General features: G+C 44.0%; 1 protein-coding gene across 1 annotated transcript in view; it reads left to right on the top strand.

Moving 5' to 3' along the window:
* The window catches only part of NSUN7 (NOP2/Sun RNA methyltransferase family member 7), a 47569-nt gene that overhangs the window by 11342 nt on the left and 13367 nt on the right, over positions 1 to 22860 (top strand). The window contains exons 3-6 of the mRNA XM_066573158.1: positions 13976 to 14034; positions 14687 to 14817; positions 17595 to 17747; positions 19025 to 19208. Of these exons, the coding sequence (XP_066429255.1) occupies positions 13976 to 14034; positions 14687 to 14817; positions 17595 to 17747; positions 19025 to 19208 (527 nt within the window). The remainder of the gene's footprint in view (positions 1 to 13975; positions 14035 to 14686; positions 14818 to 17594; positions 17748 to 19024; positions 19209 to 22860) is intronic.

The raw sequence follows: 22860 nt of genomic DNA, 5'->3' as shown, positions 1-22860 counted from the left end.
CACAGGAATGGACTGAAAGATGCATATGCCACCCTTCTAGAGTATCAGCGTTTGGCGATCTTTGGCATTCCCTTTGGAGTGGTGGTTCTCCATTCATTCAGGGGCCGTTGGAACCCCTGTTCTAGGGATGAGTGATTGTCCCAGCAGTCAGACCCCCACCGATCATAAAGATTATTCTTTATCCTGTGGATACGGGATCATTTTATTTCTTGCTCAGTCCCGGAAAACCCGTTGAAGCGTTGAGTCCCGAGAGCTTCCAGTTACACCTCTTGTTAACATGATTGCTGGTTCATTTGATTATTCATTCACTAAGCCGCGACTCATCAGATACTTGTACTCGAACATAAATGAACTATTAGCAGACAGTTCAAATGCATTTGTATTCCCGTGACACCAAGAAACCGTGTCAACAAAGTGTTCATGTGCAAACAACACAATGGGAAAGCAAACAGGCGATGTTGTGCAATGTTCTGTATACATATTGATGCGGGCATTAACTTCTCGTACTGCTGTTTACTTTGATTAGTTTGTTACTAGTGCGCTAATGTCAGTCCCTATAGGATGTTGTTCTAACTTGTGAACTAACTTTTCGAACCTTTGTTGTGGCACTAAAGGCATTTTAATTTCAAGTTGTTGTCAGCGTCCTTATGTTAGCCATTATTATGTTACATGTGGCTACAATGGTCCTTTGTTTTTGGCTGTATGTATCCAATGAGGCTTGTCGCCCTTATGTATCAAGGTGTTACTGTCTCTGGTAAAGACAGTTCCTCATTCTTATGCTCTTGCCGCGTTTCCCTGAAAATAAGACAGTGTCTTATATTAATTTTTGTTCAAAAAGGTTTAACTTTTCTACATGTATAGCTGCCTGGACACTATTTAAAGTGACTTTTTAATTAACTGTTAGCAGGGCTTAATTTTGGAGTAGGGCTTATATTTCAAGCATCCTCAAAAAGCCTGAAAAATTATTTTGCATCCTCAAAAATTCTGGAAAATCATGTTATGTCTTATTTTCAGGGTATGTCTTATTTTCAGGGAAACAGGTTAGTTATCCTATAGCATTAGACATCAATGCATGGCAAAATTCAGGGGGTGCAGAGGTTGTTGTCGCAGCTAGAGATTGAGGGGGCCAAATGGGTCCTTCTGCCCTAAATGAAGAGAGCAGTTTTGAAATTGACATGATAGTTTGGAGTCCCTTTCCAAATTTAGCATTGTGGCCCCGAAGCTTCAGATTACTCTTCTGGTTACATCCATTGATCTTAAAGGGGTTGTCCAGTGAAAAACACTTAGCCCCTTTCCAAAAGATAATGGATAAGTATCTGATCAGTGGAGGTCTGACTTTTGGGATCCCCAGAATGTCCTGAGTATCTGACTGATTGGAGTGGTAATGGTCATGCTCTACCACTGCATTCATTTCTATGGGACTGTCAGAAACTGCTGAGCACTTGTACTCAGCTACTTCTCTCCTATCCTGTGGGTATGTGATAAGTTATTATTGTGGGGAAACCGCTTTAACTTGAGGGATTTCTTTGGCATCACCTGCTGTATAGTTTGGGTCTGCAGTAATCATAAAATCCAGCATTACTTTTGGCCATTCTGCCCATGGCATCCCAATGACACCAGGGGCTGTCATAGCAGCATATGGGCCCTGTAGGCCAAGATGCTCACCACCACCTTCAAAAGAAAACCACAGAACTTCATATTGTCTAATAGATGTCATGCAAAGCAGTGTTAAAGGGGTTGTCCAGTCGCAAACTATTGATGGCCTATCTGCAACATAGATCATCAATCATAGATCAGAGGTGGTCTGCCTCCTGGGACCCTTGCCGATCAGTTGTTCACCGGGCTAGTTTGCTCGTGCACAGATCTGATTTTTGCAGGAAGCAGACACCTCTGTTCCCATTGCAGTGGGCAGGCTTGGTATGGCAGGCATTGACGTGAATGGGTGCTTAGTATTACAGGCAAAGCCTGGCCACTGCAGTGAGAATGGAGCTGTCTGATTCCGGCAGACATCAGCTTGGAGCATGAGCACGCTGGCCCGGTGAATAGCTGATCGCCAGGGGTCCTGGGTGGCAGACCACTGCGGATCTATTGCTGATGACTTATCCTGTAGATGGGCCATTAATAATTTACAAACAGACAACCCCTTTAAAGAGGACCCGTCACGGCATAAAGTCAACGGCTCTGTAGCCACGACCCTGCTGAGTCTAACCCTGTTTTTTTTTCATACTCCCCTCCCTTCGCCCAGACAGGCTCTTCTTAGATCTGGCTCCTGGCGCTTCAGTGTGTCAAGTGGGCAGTCCCAACTGCTCACTGTCAGCGGGTGATATTGGACTTCCCATCAAGTGCTATAGCTCATAATTACTGGTGAATGACATCTCACCACAGAAGTTGGCACGTCACTAAGGGACTATCTAGAAAGGAACATTTTGCAGAGCACCTCTCATAGCAAACTAGATGTTACATATTAAAGCAACCCTCCGGTCCTGGACAAGCAAAGATGGCTGAACCGCTTCTCTATCTCATATACTCTATACATTAGTATGCATAATTGGTCTAAAGGTGCTTTTACAGGGGACAAGAATTCAGATTGCAGCAGTCCGGCCGGAATCTGAATGATTGCCGTCCTTTGTAAACGCGTGCACCGACTAAATGTCGAACAAGAAGTCGTTCCACCTTGCATCACAGAGATCTATTTGAAGAAGATAATGCAATGTTTATGCAGCGTTAGGCCCGCTGTCCACGACCGTGTATTGCCCGGTGGTAAATCGCCGGCGAATCCTGCAGGCTGAAGCTTTCCATAGCGATGCTATGGAAAGCGCCGGCCCCGTGTCCACGAGCGGACAATCATTGCGATTATCTGCTCGTGGTGGGCATGCTGCGAATTGCTCCGATTCTCCGCGGTCAGCCTATCTATTCATGGGTGGCTCCTGCACCCGGGTGGCAGCTCCCGCGGTGGAGATCTGCCGCGGGACTTCGCAACGCCCGTAGGCAGCTGGCCTATATGCAGTCATTATATAAGTCAGTTTACTAGATGAAGAGCTCATTGTCAGTATCAAAGCTTGTGCAGCTCTGGAATTTACAGTGGAAGTTTCTCCAATGTATTTAGATAAATTTAGATTTTTTTAAGAGGTTTTTTGGGACTTTTAAAAGAATTTGACGAGCAGTGGGCAGCACCAGGTCTCCGTCTGTCGCTGAAGACCTGGTGCTGCCCACTGCTTGTACCCAGAAGAAGCTGGCAGGCGGTCACGTGTCATTCATTGTGTATAAATGCATGTTTCTTCAGATCTACTCCTGAGGAAGAACCCCGAGAGGTTTGAAAGCTCGCTATAACATCATGTATTTTTGTTAGCCATTAAAAGGTATCATATCTACAAGATTACTTGGTTTCTCTTGCTGGGAACAATCACACTTCGCTCTACTGGCTAACACCGTACCAAACCTTTTTCATTGTGCACATAACTGCTCGACTAAATACATGCTTCAACTGGGATTCTTCCACAGGCGCTGAAGCCTGTGATTGCTTGAGCCTTCATGTGCACAATTCTTTCACACAATTCCAAGCCTGCCAAATCTTAAGCCCTAGAAAACTGTTGTAAAGGGATGTCGCCATCTCAAATTCTTATGGCCAAGATGGGAAAACCCGGCCCTCTGTTTCTGACCACCTTTTGGAAACATCCGAGCACTTCAGCACACCGCTGTTTGCACGACTCTTATTGAAGTAAATGAGAGCTACAGAATCAAAGCACTCTACACTGTTTCCATAACGCCCCACAATGCTACAGACTCTAGCTAATGCTGTGCTGATGCATCATGGGATTGATTTGAAAGGGAAAGTAAAAAAAATTCTCACAATGGTGCTTGGTAAGCATCAGACAGGGGGCTGCACTGCAGGGAAGTGGCTGTGATATTCAGAGTGTGCACTGTGTTGCTTCCACTTTAATTTCGATTTGTGAAGCAACACCTTTGCAGCGTCTTTGAATATTACATTTCATGTTCTTTCCATCTATTGTGATGAGTGGCTGACAGAATATTCCCCTTTCTTCATCATTGTGACCTCTGCACAGCGAGAAATAAAGAAACAACTATCCTTCACTTTATAGCTCGGTTGAGAACTTCTGCTTCCATAGGGACATATTTCTGTGTTCTTCTCTCTCTCTTCTATCTGTGACTTCCTACCCCTTTCATTCATCTGCTATATACTGTGCTGGCCACATTTCATTCACCTGATCTTAAAACTAGGACAACCCTATGGCTTTAATTCGCTTATGCCAAGGATGAAAGAGAGCAGAACATTCCTTTGTTCCTTTGTCCATCTATGTTATGCGGTTGTATGCATTGTGAAGTTGGACGCAGACGTAACTTATCCTCCCTATCTGACCAATAATTGTACTTGAATGGTACCAAAAATATTGGTTCAGTCTCTTTCATTACATACAAACATGTTGTCTGCATAGGTTATTTAAGTCCTATTAAAGTGGTCATTTCAGTTGTAAACTACTGATGGCCTATCAGCAGCATAGACTATCAATAATAGATTGGTGGGGGTCTGCCACCTGGGACCCACACCCATTAGTTGTTTCCTGGTTTACAAGTGTTCATACAATGAGAAGATTTCTGCAGGAAGCAGACACCTCCATTCCCACTGCAGTGGCCAGGTTTGGTATTGCACACCAAGTTTTCACTCACTTCAAAGCTAATTGAGTCTGCAATACCAAACGTGGCCACTGCAGTGATAACGGAGCTGTCTGCTTCCTGCAGAAATCAGCTCAGTGCACAAGCACACGGGGGCGGCAAACAGTTGATTTGCAGGGGTCCCTAGCAATGGAACCCCGTTGCCCTACTATTTATGACCTATCCTGCTGATAGAACATCGGTAGTTTACAACAGGGCAACCTTTTAAGGCATATGCGTGTCATAAAGGCAGTTCAACCTATGTAGGACCCACCTCTTAGCCAGAGCAAAGTGCTGTCCACAGAAAGCATCTCTGATGGACCCAGGCTATTCATTTGTATTACATGGTTGAACGTTCAATTAAATGGCCACCATATAATACTACACTTCTCCTGCAGCAACCAGTGCAAGCAGAAGTTGTGTTTGCTTCCCTGAATATAACAACTAATCACCAATGATTAGAAGTGTCTTACCCACTGATTGCCAATCCAGCTCCTGGTTACAAAGGAGTTGTCATCAGGAGATGCTACTGTAGTAGAGTTTAAAGAGTTAGCTGACAAAAGAAACTTTGTTGATTGATAAGGGTCTAACTGCTGGGAGCCCACCAAAAATGGAAATCACAGAGGTGAGAGGGAAAACAAAAGCATATTTCACTGGAAAAGAGCCAAAAATATAGTACCTGATAAGGTGCAGAGCAGGCACAATCGCCATAAGGCCGGCACAATGGCCATAGGGTCGACACAATGGCCATAGGGTCGACACAATGGCCATAAGGCCGACACAATGGCCATAAGGCCGGCACAATGGCAGTAGACCCTAACAAAATGCAACAAGCCAGACTATAAACCAGAGGAGCTAAATTGTCCGCTGCAGACCTATATGCAGCCGCCCACTCAGCCCAGCCCAGATTGGGGAGGGGCGACTGCAGACAACCAAATCCGCAATGTGAACGATACCATAGAAGCCAGCCAATAGATGGGTGCGTCCCATCATACAGAATTACACAACTCACACTGACATGACAGTAGATTGCCCTGTATGTCAACAGTGGGCCGCACTGGCTGACATCTTTGCCTCCTCCCCCAGAAGTCTTTAGCAAACTGCATAAATGGCAATTGTGCCTCCTCTGCACCTCATCAGGTACTGCATGTTTGGCTCTTTCCCACCAAAAATGGGATTCGGTATGTCCAAGAATGAGTGGAGCAGCGATTGCATTTCAATGAGACCACTGAAAGTAACCGAATGCTTGAACTCGGCTATCAGGTCTCTGTGAAATGAATGGAGTGAGGGTACACGTGCAGCCGTTCATTTCCAGATGTTCTAGACCCTTGGTCTTGGCATCTATCAACGTCCCAGTGGTCAGACTCCACTAATCAGCAAGGTATCCCTTAACAGTGTCTTTATATATGAGCTGCTCGATAAAGCCAATGTAAGGGTCTTACATGGGACAACTTTACTGTGCTTCACACAGGAATGAGCATCACCTAGTGAAAGGAGATGGAAAACATACGACCGCCCCCTCCATTCACAGTAAACAGGTCATTCTTTTAATAGATGAACTGCCTGTTTACGCAGGCTGATGGTCGGTTAATTTTTATGCCTGTAGAAACTGAACGACGAATGAATTATCATTTATAAACTAACTTGGTTACAGGTGAGAATTCATTCACTAGTTGCTAGTCAATTTGTTTCAGCTCACCTAAAAATAGTCGCTGATTGATTTAATTATCACGTTATGTAAACAGGTAATTGTTGTCTTTCAACAACCAGCCAACAACTTTGCTGCACGGTGTGCGTTTGTACGGTGTGTGCCTCCCACTGAAAGCCGATTGGCTCCCTCCTTTGTTTAAACATTTACCCTCCAGCTTAACTCTCATTAGTTTCCTAAAACACATAAATACGCATGTGGGATCCTCAACTGGATGGTCCCAAATAACAATGGCTGCTATGGTCTCTCCCTGGTTTGGTCTTCAAAGGAACAATTGCAGTGTTACTATAAGGCCTCATGTCCACGGGGAAAATCAGGCCCGCTATGGATTCTACATGGAGAATCCGTAGCGGATCCCTCCTGCCCCGCGGACATGAGCGCTGAAAATAAGAATAAACTTACCCGCAGCGGACCGGGCAGGTCTTCTCTTCTTCACGGCCGGATCTTCTTTCTTCGGCCGGCGGATGTGCTCGGCATGCCGGCTGCGCGCCGTGCGCATGCGCCGGGCACATCCGCCGGGCCGAAGAAAGAAGATCCGTCCGTGAAGAAGAGAAGAGCTGCCCGGTCCGTTGCGAGTAAGTTATTCTTATTTTAGGTCTCCCGCGGATCCGGACGGCTTCCATAGGCTTAAATAGAAGCCTGCGGGAGACCCGCATGAAAATGGAGCATGTCCATTTTATTTCATGCTCCATTTTTTTTTATTCCCTTTTATTGACCACCGGTATTTATCTACCCGCGGGTGGTCAATGCATCCCTATGGGATGCGGATCCGCGTGCGGGTGATCCGCTGCGGATTTAAATTCATCTTTTGCCCGTGGACATGAGGCCTAAGACCGCTCGCTTGTGCATTTAATGGACTTGGCAACCAATGAGCATACTTTGGGGAGAAGTTGAAATTTCAAATGCACACCTGCCAAAGACCCTCACGCCCCTTGAGTAATCAACAAGTCATATTTCGTCCCTGGCCAATGTTCCCAACAATTCAGCGATTGCGAAATTGAACAAGAAGTGACCAAAAATCGCTCCATGTAAAAGCACACAGTCAGTCATTTACACCCTTTATCTACTATTTCAAATGACTATTCAGACCTTAGTTGGCCCTTGTAAAGCCCCCCTATGGATAAAGGATAGCTTGTTTTGTGGGACAACCCCATAAAATAGCAATTACGTTTCCGCATTTACTTCTAATAAAGTGTGATTCATGAGATTTGCAACACGTGATTTTCCGTCGTGTACTGTAACTAATCTGCTGCTGCGATTGTAGTGATAACATAATTTGGCACTGGCCGTCACCCATTCACATGTGTGTAAAAGTACCTCCAGGAGCAGGTTTGCTGGTAGTAACAGTATTTGTTGCTAGCTACCAGTTCAGATGTCTATTTGATCAGTGTTAGTTTTCTTCTGATAAGACTTTACAAATACTGATAATACTGAGCAATTGCAATATTGAGTTGGCCAAAAAGAACACTGTGGTCAGCCATCATCTGGTGTTTATATGTGTTCCCCACTTTTACGTTTTATATGTTCCCCACTTTTACGTTTTATATGTTCCCCACTTTTACGTTTTATATGTTCCCCACTTTTATATTTTAAAGGTTTTGAGCGTCAGCTTATTTGCCATTACTACATAAGTAAATACTTAGAAATGTACTTTTTGACAGGTTGAAACTGGTTATTTAATCATTTGTGGGTATATTTTTTTCTGTATCATCAATGGGTGGTTCATTGGGGCCTAAGTGGACAATTGTTATGTAACGCTTTGTTGAAGACTGCATACATTGAATTCATTGAATAGCTAACCGCTGCCTGTGAATGGCTGAGTGCTGTGACCAATCACAGGCAGCGCTCAGCTGTCATTCAATGACTGAGCGCTGCCTGTGATTGGCTGAGCGCTCAGCCAATCAGATCAGCGCTTTCTGATTTTCAATCCCTGACCTCCAGAAAACAAAAGACGACTGCCGGGGACGGAGAGAAAAGCCAGACGGCTCTTCTAGGTGACTTTTTTTTTTTTTTTTTTACAGCTAGGGATGATTTTTAGGGATTGGTTTATATTTTAAGCCCTTCCCCGAAAATCATCGCTGTGGGGGTTGCCTGCAACCCATGGCTTTCAATGGGGCGGCAGCAGCGCTGGCCCCATTGAAAGCAATGGGATAGCATCGCGGACCTCTGCCACAGCTGTCACAGCTATGCTAGGGAGCGCGATGTACTGCCTATGTTTTCAATGGCCACATTGAAAACAGTGGGCGATAGCGCAGATTTTTCTTAGCGCTGCGAGGGTTGAGTGAAGGCAACGCAAATGAGAATGAAACCATTGAAAATCATTGGTTTCATTTTCATGCTTTTTCACTCACTCTCGCAACGCAAGATAGCCTATCGCCAGAGTGAAGCCGGCGTTATTCTGACCTCTCCTATAGATCTGATCTGTGAACTTCTGTCTGAAGCTTACTGTCTGAAGGTGCTCTGGTCCAGTCTCTGGTTGCTTGCCTGACCTGAGTCTCCACTCAAGCTAAATGTGCTGCACATTCACTTTAACACCTGTGAAGCTGTTTGACACCTTGCTTCCCTGAGTGTTTCTGGTCATTCATATATTATAGTGTCATCTATCCTTAGCCGCAATTCCCTGTCATCATATGGAAAGTTAGGGTTGCCTGACATGGGGTCGCCCTCATCAGGGTGAGTGCTCCGCTTTTAGGCAGGGATCCCTCATGTCTGTGGTTTAGGGTCAGATTCCCTTTCTCCCACATTTTGGTTTCATTATTGATACATTTGGTTCTCCACATTAGTATTCTGTGTGTATATTCGTCCTGTTTGGATATTAAATTTACGTCCGTTTAGGCCATACTGAATATGTCCTGCACGGACATCCAATCCAATCACAGCGCTCGCTTTGCTGGAGGCGGGGTATTCGAATCTCCATCACCAGAAACAAAGAGATATCTCAGTGCAGAGAACACGGCAGCTTGCCGCAGTGCCGGGAACCATTGCAAGGGACTCCGATGCCGTGGGCCAGGTGAGTATTGATGATTTTTTTTTTTCATGTACTTTAGCTAGGGCTTATTTTTGGGTGAGGGCTTATATTTCAAGCCTCCCCAAAAAAACCAAGGTAGGCTTTACTTTCGGGGTAGGGCTTACTTTCAGGGAAACACGGTACATCTTTTAAACTAAGCTTGGAGGAGTCTATGAATAGTCTCCATTCAATTGGATCAGGGCTCAAATTCAAACATTTTATCAAGCCATTAACGTCGCAGATAACCAGATTGTTTATTGTCTAAAAAAAATGGAAGCCGATCCCTCTGCCGTTCTCTGTACTGTGAGACCCGACATCATGTTGGAGAAGATTCCATTGCTGTAGTCTTGACCCTAGAATTTCTGCCTTCTCCTTTGACAAGTCAAAGTCTCGAATGAGATCATTCAATTCTGCTTGACTCAGGTCTGTGCGGCGTATCATCTTTCTTCTCAATAATTTTAATAGGGTTCAATAAATAAACCCAATAAACCAAAAAAAAAATAACAGAAAGTTGATATATATGTTGCGTTGGAATACAATTACCGTGACATCTTAAACATACAATGCGTTGCTGAATAGTATTGAAACTAATTGTTCACTCCTTCAAATTATAAGAAAGGAGTTGCCAGGCCGATGGAGTTCGTCATTTGAGTACTAGATATCAACTATAAACCAGAAACGTATGTGTACCACTTGAAGGCTGTTACTTTATGGTAAAAGGGCCTATTAGGGAAAGGAGGAAGGGGGGGTTAAGACCTGGAGACCCTTGAAAGGGTGATATGTGGAGGGATTTGTATGCTAGTTAGTTGAGGGATGATTTGTCAGGCAAATGTTCCATTTTGGACTGCCAGCAGCTCAAAGTCAGGGTCATGGGATGTGGAAGGCTTGTTGGGTTCTTCCTTTTCCAGACTTTCTTCATTTTCTACTTCAAGTTCCTAATGTTGGGGTTGGGTAGCAGGATTAATACGCATCATGGAAAACCTGGAATTTGATGAAAGTCCTGGAATACCTGAAAATGTCATGGAATTTCTGATTTGTCATAGATTTTAGTTTTTTGTCATGGAGTCTTGCTAAGAGTCGAATCGGTGCTATTTTCACCCGTATCACTGAGAAATTACTTTTTCTTGTATTTAAGTTAATTGACTGCAGTTCACATGCTAAAGATGGGAGGATGGTTGGGTGATCGACAGAATAAAAAAAAACTGGTTTGTCAAAATATTCCAAGTTTTCTATCTGAGAGTAAAGTCTCTTAAAAAAAAAACTTTTGTCAAACCAACTTAATGTAATTTTGTTGTAGTGGTATAGATTCTGTCATGTTTAGGTAACTACTAGCAGAACTAGAGTTTACTTAGGCCCAACTGTCCACCGGTGTTGCGGTATCCTGCGGCGAATCTCAGCCACGGAAGCGACCGCCCGGCAGACAGTTCTCCACAGGTCAGCCTATCTGATAGATAGGCTGACCACGGAGAATCGGGGCAATTCGCAGCATGCTGCAAATTGCCGGCTGCGAGTGGAGAATCGCAATGATTCTCTGTTCGTGGACACGGGGCCTGCGCTTTCCATAGCAACGCTATGGAAAGCTTCAGTTGGCGTGATTCGCTGGCGATTTACCACTGGCGAAATCACGCCAGTCGATAGGGGGCCTTAAACATTACAGACATTTTAAAGTGTCCCTTGTAAAACTCTGTTTCAAAGTGTATATACCGTGTACTTATATACTTTCATGCCCGAGACACTGTAGAGCTGTGTGATGTGTTGGGGATAAGGATTGATGGAGTAGAGCTTAAAGGGGTTGTCCCGCGGCAGCAAGTGGGTCTATACACTTCTGTATGGCCATATTAATGCACTTTGTAATGTACATTGTGCATTAATTATGAGCCATACAGAAGTTATAAAAAGTTTTTTACTTACCTGCTCCGTTGCTGGCGTCCTCGTTCCCATGGAGCCGACTAATTTTTGCCCTCCGATGGCCAAATTAGCCGCGCTTGCGCAGTCCGGGTCTTCTGCTCTCTTCAATGGAGCCGCTCGTGCAGAATGCCGGCTCCGTGTAGCTCCGCCCCGTCACGTGCCGATTCCAGCCAATCAGGAGGCTGGAATCGGCAATGGACCGCACAGAAGAGCTGCGGTCCACGGAGGAAGAGGATCCCGGCGGCCATCTTCACCGGTTAGTATAGAAGTCACCGGAGCGCGGGGATTAAGGTAAGCGCTCCAGTAAGCTTTCTTTAGGTCCCTGCATCGGGGTTGTCTCGCGCCGAACGGGGGGGGGGGGGGGTTGAAAAAAAAAAAACCCGTTTCGGCGCGGGACAACCCCTTTAAGTTGTCCAAAAATATTTAGTTTTCAGTAAATATTTAGTAAATTGTTTTTTTAATATTACATTTTCACTTGGCCATACCTCATCCAGGGACAAGATTTCAAGGACTAGACCCTATGTCTATTTTAGGCCTCATGTCCACGGGCGACTCGAATTCCGTGTTGGGAATCTTGCACGGAATCCTCCCGTGCCCACGACCAGTGACCCCTGCATACCTGTTCATGCAGGCGGCATTCGTGCGGACCTCTGTACTTCCGGGTACTCTGGGCTGTGGATGGTCCACACGGCTCGCCGTCGGACAAGCTGAGTACCGATTGTGTCAGCTATGAGCGCACCGCGGATCCGACTGTTTCAATTGACTCCAATAGAAGCCGTCTGTCCCGGAACAGCAGTGAAATAGAGCATAGTGCGATTTGTTTTCCAGACCAAAAGGTTCGCAAAACAAATCCGTATGCTTTAATTCCAATGCGGATGCCCATGCTTCCCTATGAACAGCTTGAGTTGCAGATATTCCGCGTGGGTGTCCCGCTTAGATTCCGCAATTCAAATCCGACCATGGGCATTGGGCCTTAAAGGGGTTGTCTCACGAAACCAAGTGGGGTTCAGCACTTCTGTATGGCCATATTAATGCACTTTGTAATATACATCGTGCATTAAATATGAGCCATACAGAAGTTATATACTCACCTTCCCTGCGCTGGCGTCCCCGTCTCCATGGTGCCGTCTAATTTCAGCGTCTAATCGCCCAATTAGACACGCTTGCGCAGAAGGGTCTTCTCCCTTCTGGTCAGTCCACGCACGAGCGCCATTCTGGCTCCACCCCATTCTACGCGTCATCGCGTAGCTCCGCCCCGTCACGTGTGCCGATTCCAGCCAATCAGGAGGCCACGGTGCACCATGGGAGAAGACCCGCGGTGCATTGTGGGTGAAGATCCCGGTGGCCATCTTGGAGGAAAAGAAGGAAGAAGTTGCAGAGAGGGGATTCGGGTAAGTAAAAAAATTTTTTTTAATATCAACACATCCCTTGGGTTTGTCCTGCGCTGAATGGGGGGCCTATGCAAAAAAAAAACAAAAAAAAAAACCCGTTTCGGCGCGGGACAACCCCTTTAAGAATTTGGTTCGCTCTTAATTTTCATTTTATATCTTTTTAAAGGTCAGTTGATATTTGTGAAAGTTTATTTTGCAAAAAGAAACATATATTTATGTAACAATTCCTGAGATTCTTGCGTGTTTGGGTTGTTTGTCCAAAACACCTTCTGTATTCCATTCCAATCCAGTATTGTGTTTAGCACTATAGGACAAAGGAATAAAGAACTAAAAACACACAAGAATCCCAATACTCAGTCCTAAAAATACAAAAAATATTTCAGATTTTAAAGTGCATTTAAATGATTTACCATGAAATGGCCTGACCTAGCAGGGCGCGTCTCTTAATATTTTTGTATATAAAACAATAAAAAAAAAACTTAATTGTGTGCATGTTAAGCTCCGCGAGTGTCATTGAAAATCAAGATTTTGTCATGGAAAGGTCATGGGAAAAATGTTTTAAAAACCTGTCTGAACTGTAAACTATCTGAATGTGGAATAGGTCGAATAGCAGATGGAAGATTCGGGTATTGAACTGTTCCTGTTTTCTTCATTGACAATCCTGCATTTATAGGCGGAGTCAAGCAGAAATAGCAATCATCTGTATGATTTGTAGGCTCCCGCCAAACCATAGACACAGCAAAAGCCATAGATCGTTTTTATTTTTCAGCCATTCTCATAGTTTAACTGAACAAGAGCTGCAACATATATGTGGAGCCCATGACTGATCCTGGTCCCCTACCTTCATACCAAAAAAATGATGATAGTCAGTCTTCACAAGAGGCGTCATTTCTGGGACAAAAATATTTTTTCACCACAAATGTAACAAAAATTATTCACTAAATTTACACATTTTTGTGGCATTTTGATATAGCAAATTTTACACTTCAAAAGCACTTTAAAACCAGAAATTCTGAAAAAAAGAAAATCAGAAGCAATATGAAACTCCGGCATAGCAAAATGTATTATGTTTATAACCTACAAACATATGAAGAACATTGTGCTGTCAGTTGAGAGGTGTGACAATGTAAACTTTAAAAAATGACATGTCACTGTATCTCCAAAGCAAGAGCTAATTGGTCATTTTTATGGTGATTTTGGAATTTAGATGAAAATACATAAGAATATACTAAGTTTGAGCCCCAAACCAAATCATCACTGGGCAGTGTTTCTTATATTTCCTATTTACAGATCAAGATCTTCTTGAGTCGATGCTACTGGTCAGTGGCTTCTATCAATCCCAACTTCTAGTGAGTATTGTGTATTGGGGGTTATAGAGAGCTTACTATATACATTGTATCACATATTATATACTTGATGCAAAATATTCACAGATCTAGAGAAATAAAATATTGTTATAAATGGTACAATTATGCTGTCCTGTATGTTTATCACATATTATGTTCTCTTAATTCCTATGGACTACTGATACGAATGGACAATAGTAAGCACATTTACTAAATTCATATGTATTGCCATATACTGATTTTACCTATAGCAGCTACATAGCCACACCAGTGTCTGAAGTAAACAATGCTAACCCAACCAATCAACAGAATAAAGGGACTACAGGGCTGTCATTTCACTTCAGTACCCAACACAGCGCGCTCCATGTGGCCATGTCTGGTACTGCAACTGAACCCTGCTCCGGGCTGAGATGAGCATTAGCAGCAGTACCAAAGAAACTATATGGACAAGAGTGATATTGTGTCCAGTATTTCCATTAATCGTGAAAGTATAAGACGGTCAGAGCCCCAACAATAACACATTGATGGCCTAAACTAAAGATCAGCCATCAGTCTTCTATATTGCAGAAAAAGCTTTTAAAATCAATAAAGAATGAATGTTATACATGTAAAATAAATACCAAAAATATACATTAATGCTTCCCTCTTCCTTCAGCCAGTCGACATAACAAGTCTGGTGGTGGTCATGTTATATGATTTCCAGTACCGGAGGTTTCAGCCACGCTGTGTATCCAATACAGATGAAGTTATAAAGGATGTACGAGAAGTTGAAAAGCTTCTTCAGAGGTAAGCCACACATTACAAACCAGGGGATATAGTCTTGTGTATTTTTTCTGTTTTTCATATACATGCAGTTACTATAGTGGAGCTCCAGTATGTAATCAGGGTCAGACTCTACATAAGAAACCTAGGTGGAGCTGCTATAACCACGGATAAAATGGCATGGGCCTGCTGTGACTACTGGGGAAAGAAGAAGCTCTGGGAAAGTAGGGTGGTGCTCTGCTTTGACCACTGATATAAGGGGTGGAAATATGCTGTGATCACTGGAAAAGGCAAAGGGAGATGTGCGAAAGAGGGTGAATGCTGTTATGACGATGGGTGAAAAAGAAGGTTACCACTGTGGTGGTCAAAAGAAAGCGGGGATCCCTGCTGTGGCCATTAATCAAGTGGCTACGTCCTGCTGTGATCACTGGGGAAAAGAGGATTGTACTTAGTCCTCATGTCCACAGGCATAAAACAGATATTTGATGCAGATGCCCTGTGGATGATCTTTAAGTTGTATTTTTTTGGCTTGCGGTAGATCGCGGATTGCAGATTTTTTTACATTGGGATGTATGTGGGTGCACTGTGGATCATCCGTGCTTGAAAAAAATGCAATTCCCCCTCCCAGCCTTTTTCCCACCTTCCTAATTGAATTTAACCTTCAAATCCGCAAATGCATTTGCAGATGCACTGTGGATCTCCCGCACTCATAAAGATCAATGGGGCTTGTCCACGCGTGATGCGTATTAAAATGGAGCATGCTGGGTTTTTTTTTTCCCACGCGAGAAATCTACAAATCAAAATAAATCACATTCGGGGCTGTTAAACTACCCGCAGATGGTCAATGATTCCCTATGGGAAAATTGATCTGCATATTTCACACGCAGGAGACACGTGCGGATTTGCTAAAGGAATTATGCCTGTGGACATGAGGGCTTAATTTATGAGTGTCCCAAGTGAATGCGACTGATGTGCAGGTGCGCTGCAGTACCAAGTACAGCCACTAGCAAAATGTACAGAGCTGTGCCTTGTAAACAATGTAGAAAATGCATCGCACGCTGGACGGCCACGGCCCCTTCAGTGGTGGTGTTGAGATCCGGACATGTGTTATTGCTGGTCTAACTTTAGGATAGGCATCAGTATGATGCTTGCAGTTTTAAGGGCCAGTAATCTACATGCTGCCTTTTATACGCTGTCAGTTTTGTGTAACCGGTCGGAGGCAGGGAGCACATATTTGCTCTTCAATAAAATAAATCCTTTCATCCTTCCACTTGGCAGCTCATGCAACGATGTATGTCTAAATCAAACAGTGACACCATATTCTATCCACCTAGGTTGATGTATGCACATCGGAAAGGGATATTTAAACCAAATTATCGGACTCTCTAATACCTCATATGTAAGAGCTTATGCCATTGCTTTATCTGTCTTTCTATGCAATACCCTGCTATATTATCTGCTACTTACACAAAGTCACATGTAAGCAATGTTTATTCACCAGTGTCTCAGGAGCCATTATCGGCTTTAGGGCTCTTCATGTGGCTTCTTACCTATTATCATCCCTCCTTGAGGTCCACACCCTCAGACACTTGTGTCCTCTGTCCATGTGAGTGGCGGTTGCCTACCCTCCACAGGCTCTCCCAGCCTGTTTCTCAATTCCTTTGCCACCTGGTTCCCCCACTTCTTATCCTGTGACATTCCAACTCTCACCTTGGGTGACTTTACCATCCCATTGTTGACCCAATCTTCCCGTCTGCCTTTTATTGCTTACTTCCACCCTAGGCCTCTCACAACTTTCAGCTTCCACCACGCACACAAATAGCAAAATGCTTGATTTGGTTTCTTCCGTCTTTGTTCTGTTTTTGCAAACTCCCCTCCCCCACTCTCCGATCATACGTTTTTCTCTTTTACTGTCAGGTATTCTTGTCAGGACACTTCTACCTGCCACGCAGGCCATTTACACCCAGAAACTTTCAGACTTATTACGGTCATTGCTGTTCCCGATCTCTTCCCTCTCTTGTTCCAATCTGACTGCTAAGCACTACAATAAAACTCTTAAAACTGTACTGGAAGTTCAGATGCCCCCCATGATCAAACCCACCCCATACAGATCGCGGCAACCCTGACTGATACCTCAAAGGGGTTTCATTGCACAAATGCGCCGGTCCACAATCTTCCTATGCATTTACAAGATCTTGATCATTCTTTGGAGAATGTAGGAGACAACATCCACATTCCACAGTCAGAGAGGAGAGGTTACGGAAGAAACTCTGGGCAGTGGAGACAGTCCGGCCTGCCTACCGGATCAGTCATAAGAGATTTGCATGGTGAGCAGAAAATCTTAATAGGTGATTTCTTGAGGAATGATGTCCGTAGAAAGTATAACTGGATGAAATGTGGAACCAGCTGAACCTCAGTAATCTGTAGCTGTAGGCCGTTTGATAGGCTCTGAAGTTCTGACAGGTTCTATTGAAACCAAAGTCCTTCTCTTGATTGGTTATCTCCAAATGTATCACACTTAACATAATCAGAAATAGTAGCCTCATGCTATATTGTGGTAGCTCTCAGCATGTGCTTACCCGTACAGCTTGGGTCATCACGTGCAGAGTTTGTCTACGTGCAGGTTATGTGAACACAACTAGCTGGATTTTGTACGTCTTAGGTGCTTTTATGTAATAAAACCATGAACACGTCCTCCTGTTTTGCGCTCTCTTGTGCTTTGCTTCCATATTGTATGTGGGAACAATACCTCCATGCCTTTATTTTTCCAGAGCTTAATGCTTTTATGTCTTCTCATTTAGCTATAAAACCAAGCTGGCTGCAGCCCTTGCAAAATCTCGAATCAAGCATGCAGTTCCAACCATTGAATATATATTACCTGAGACTGTCCGGAAGCAAGAACAAAGAGCTTCTACATTACCAGTGTATGCTTGGATTAACACTGACAAAGTCAGGTAAGTAAAGGCCCATTTACACATGATGAATGTTGGGCAAACGATGCCCGAAATTCGTCCTCGTGTTTCCTCGCTCCCGTGCTGTTGCAGGGGAGCTAGCAGAGCTGGCTCGCTCACAGAGTAGGGGGACGGGGCAGTGCAGAAGATTTCTCTCCTCTCGCTCCCCTGCCCCTCTCAATTCACTTAAAGGGGTTGTCTCGCGGCAGCAAGTGGGGTTATACACTTCTGTATGGCTATATTAATGCACTTTGTAATGTACATCGTGCATTAAATATGAGCCATACAGAAGTTACTCACTTACCTGCTCCGTTGCTAGCGTCCCCGTCTCCATGGCTCCGTCTAATTTCGCTGTCTTCTGGCGTTTTTAGACGCGCTTGCGCTGTGCGGTCTTCTGCCTGGTGAATGGGGCCGCTCGTGCCGGAGAGCTGGTCCCCGCGTCGTCATCGTAGCTCCGCCCCGTCACGTGGTGCCGATCAGCCAATGAGGTGGCTGTATCGGCAGTGGAACACGGAAGACAGAAGAAGAAACTCCACGGTGCACCATGGGAGAACACCCGCGGTGCACGGTGGGAGAAGACCAGCGGCGCCATCTTTAAAAGAAGAAACGAAGAAGCTGCAGAACGCTGATGCAGGTAAGTGCAATGTGCTTTTTAAAAACTAACACATGCTTCCTTTTTCACAGGGCATAATGCAGGGGTCCATTTAAAAAAAAAAAAATTCGCTTTCGCCGCGAGACAACCCCTTTGATACAGCTGCATATGCTGCATATACGACGAGCGATGAGCTCATTGCTCATCATGCAGTGTAAATAGCGGCCGTTCAGTACTGAACGGCCGCTGTATTAAGTGAATGGAGAGAGGCGGAGGAGCCAGAGGAGAGAAATCTCCTGCACTGCCCCACCCGCTGGCCACTTTGTGAGCAAGCCAGCAATACTAGCTCCCGAGTGACAGCACGGGAGCAAGGAACAGTAGAGGCCATAATAAAAAAAAGTTTGTAGTTCTGTACTAGGTTATTGCATGATAAGTCACTGAGAAGTCGGCAGCTATACAGTCGCCAAGGGGAAGAAACTAATTGGGATGTTGTGCCCTCTTTGATGAAGTAGTGTTGACAGTCCTGGGGAAGATTCTACCTTCTGCTATTCTATAGGTCACAAGGGGACTGTAAGCGTATACTTGACCAGCAAGCATTTCCACTCAATTTAAGTGATTTTACTAGTATTTTGATAGTTTTATGAACCTTTTTTAAGGTTTTAATTCTTGTTCTGCTTTCTGTTTCCAGCATCACAGACGTTTTTAACGCTTTAAAGCAAGAAGGGTTCACCCAGACCAATTCTTCGTCAGACCTGGACGGTTATACGTTTTGTGTGGACAAACATTGCCAAGATTTATTAATTTTTCCACCCCAATTTAAAGAGGAACTTGGAAAAATGGAAATGGTTCTTAAGTACCAGCTGATATTACAGGTAGGTATGTGTTGAACTGTATCCAGCATGTGTGGAAATGTATGCAGTCCATGGCATGAACAGTTGGAGAACATTCCGTAGATTGACTGTAAAGACTATATTGGCTGTCAAAATGCTGACTACGCAGTTTGTCTCCTGGGCGCCATGTTGGCAGCTTTTTTTCTCAAAAACTACAGTTTCAGCCTGGAAAGTGAAAAACAAAAATTATGTCTTTGGGAAACAGTTCCCTAAACAAATATTATCTGCAGACAGCTTATTTGATGAAATGTCTCCATAAAATGAGGCTTCTCAGGGGAAGCGTCATTATCACTGCGCACCGTCTTTCCTTTATGTTCAAACGAATACAGAAAAAACTTTTTACTGAAAATGACTCTATGAATTTTAGCAAGACAACCCCTGTCCATATGTCCTATCTAGAAGGGAAACCCATGCTCTGTACCCCCCTTCTATCAGCTAGGGCAGTGGGCGATTGACGAGCAGCAGGCCCTACCGACCGTCATGCTTGCATGCATCCAGTAAATTAGCAAGAAGTAGAAGGCAGATAGGAACATCACAGCAGGATCATACTACACAGGATTTGTCCGCTGACCGTGGTGATGCCTTAATCTCTGGAGTCAGTTCCAGCCTTAGAATATTTTTGGGCTTTTCCCCCCAGTCATAAGAAAAAAAAACAAAGAAATAGTAGTTCGTGGCAGCGTTCAAGAAGGTGTCTTGGTTAGGGCTCAGTGACACGGGCGCAGCGGCACCCGTACACAGGCACCGATGCGCCCGTGTGACTGAGTCTATAAAACTAAAAAAACGTTATTAATTCCATAAAAACAACATTTTGGCCTTTTTCAAGCTACAGTGCATATGTCTATACCCACATATATATATACAGATGGCAAGCAAGGAATAACCACCAGAAGAGACCAGAAGAGACCGCTCCCCCCAGTAATTAACATCAAACAGTCTACACCTGAACGACTCACCATGGCGCGGGGATTCGATTGAAGATACCCAGCTATAATATGCAAAATGTGCCATACCTCATAATCACCACAAATTGAAAGCAGCAGCAGCCATCAGCATCATAGTCTGCTGAGTGCTCATGCACGGGATTCCAGGGATCTCGCATTACTTCCATGGAGCCCTGAAAGGCTTAACACTGCGCAGATGCAGTGAACCTTGAGAGACTGCCGGCGTTCCCCATTGCCATGGAGATGTGAAAAGCGATCACAGTGCCGATCTACTACAGGACCTCACGCTGTAATGGCCTCCCACGTCCAGTAACATTAAAAACACATGCGTACCCCAAAATTGTGGTGCCAGCATGTTGACGCCCAGGTCATAAATAGGCCTAATTGCGTTAGCGTTAATGCACTGGTTGATGTACATTAAATATGTTTGCATGGTGATCATATGACTATAGGTGGTTTTTACAGACAGATTATCCGCCTGAGTGAACGAGCGCTGACCAATAATGAGCATGTCAGTCAGCTGTCTTTCTTTTTGTCTACATATGCAGACTATCTGCAGTATGGGAGCAAAAGACTATTATTACGATGGTTCGTCTCCGTCCCGCTATCGTTGGTCAGCTGCACATTTTCTTATTTACACGAGGAGAAGTGCAGTTGACCAGCGAGCATTTTTATGCTCAGATAAGCGAGCGGATCATCATTTGCTCATTCGTCGACTGATCATGGGCATATTTACACAATCGGACAAAGGAACGTTCGGGCGAATATTCTTGCCCAATTATCCTGCCATGTATAAGGCCCTTCTACAGGTTGGGCCACTGAAGAGTAGACAGCACCACACTCCTATGAAAACTGTCTAAAAGAAACTGTCTTTACTGCCCGTAGCAACCAATCACAGCTCAGCTTTCATTTCTTATACTGCTGAGCTAAAATGAAAGCTGCACTGTGATTGGTTGCTATAGGCAACAAAGATTTTCTTTTAGGGTGTGACTATATCATTCAAAAAAATCATTCAAACGAATGAAAGGGAATGGTAATAATTCAGTCTAAATGCAAGTCAGTGACTGAACGAGAATCATGCAGTTCTCTTCAATGTAAAAGGAGCATTAGACTGCTTTCATAAGAGGGTAAGTGAAAAGGACAGCGCCTTGGAAAGATTAAAAATGAAACAATAATTATGAAAAAACTGAGAAGGACTCACCTGGTGTAGACAGACAAGCCCAGCAATAGGCCAGCTGTCACACCTGTAACCCCCGTGAATTTACAAGCTGGGAGAGCGTCAGGGAGGATCCAAAAATCCCTGGGGATTTCATGATAGTAATAGATTAACAAATTATAAATGTAAATAACTCCAGTGCTTTAAAGGATTCGTTAAAACAAGCAAATGGTATATAGGAATTAAGCAAGACTTACTGGGAAGGGGGGTCTGGTAAATGGAGAGCCCCCTGGAGCAGGCCCAAGGAATTATTATTACAAAATGTGGAACCAGAATGATGCTTAAAATCCAGATGTTTGAAGGCAGAAGATATTTTATTGACTTAGTAATACATCAAATAAAACAAAATGAAAATAAAAATAACAAGTGGACTGAAAACTATAAAAGACTGCAACGCATTCTGGGGTCTAACCCCTTTTCAAGCATACCAGACATGATGAGTAGTATATAGGTGAGACCAGAGTATCTAATCAGAGTGAGCAGAAGCAAGGATTTTAAGCATCATTCTGGTTCCACATTCCATTATAATAATTCCTTAGACCTACTGCAGGGGGGTCTACATTTACCAGACCCCCCCTTCCCAGGATGTCTTGCTTTCTTCCTATATACCATTTGCCTGTTCTGACGAATCCTTTTGAGCACGGGAGATTTTTACATTTCTATTTTGTTGCTATTTTCCGTGGCCCACCCTGTAGAATGGAAATGATCATTGTATATACTTGTACTAATTAAAGTGACACAATGATTAACGTCCACAAGAACTAATTAGCGAGGCAGGACGTTTGCGTCATTCCTTTTCTCCGCAAGTAATATTTGTCATGGAAGCATTTTTGTTATCTGGTTTCGGAAGCCAAACAAAAAAGGGACTTGTAGAGGAGCGGAGAGTGATTTATATCTCCATTGTTCGCTCTCTCCAGACTTGGACGCGGCGTGAACACTGAGGAACAATCTCATCGCATGAGTGAGAAGGTTGCGTGGCAACATGTTTATGTCAGGCACTTTATCATTGCGAACAGAATCTGCCCAGTTTGGGAGCTTGATCTTTTAATCCCTGGGAGGACAATGCCAACGTAAAATATTGCGCCTTCTTCCGGGAAGCTTTACTTTGCTGCCTGAGCAGAGATAGTGTAGGAGTACAATGAATTGCCATGGAAACTGGTGTAAAGGCGCAGATCGCAGGGGATGTGTAAGCCATGTACCGTATTGTCTACGGACACATTAAAAGGGTTATGCTTTGGGAGAATGGCTAGTACCTTGAGTGCATGTAAAGTCTGTTATCTACTTGTTGCATTTTTGATGTTGCTGTGTAGTAAGGAGTCGTCTAAGTGGCGTACAGCGTTAAAAATGCACAGATGAGTCCATTGCAAATACGAAATTATCTTCTTTGATGTATAATTGATTACGAATCGCTCTCCTGCTAGTGTTTTTTATTGCGCTACAGTTGCCCGTCCTATCTAGATTTGTCACAGATTGCAAA

Source organism: Eleutherodactylus coqui, chromosome 7 (genome assembly GCF_035609145.1).
Source record: "Eleutherodactylus coqui strain aEleCoq1 chromosome 7, aEleCoq1.hap1, whole genome shotgun sequence".
Taxonomy (NCBI): Eukaryota; Metazoa; Chordata; class Amphibia; order Anura; family Eleutherodactylidae; genus Eleutherodactylus; species Eleutherodactylus coqui.
Note: the sequence above shows the minus strand (reverse complement) of the source record. Positions and strands in the feature narration are given on the sequence as shown.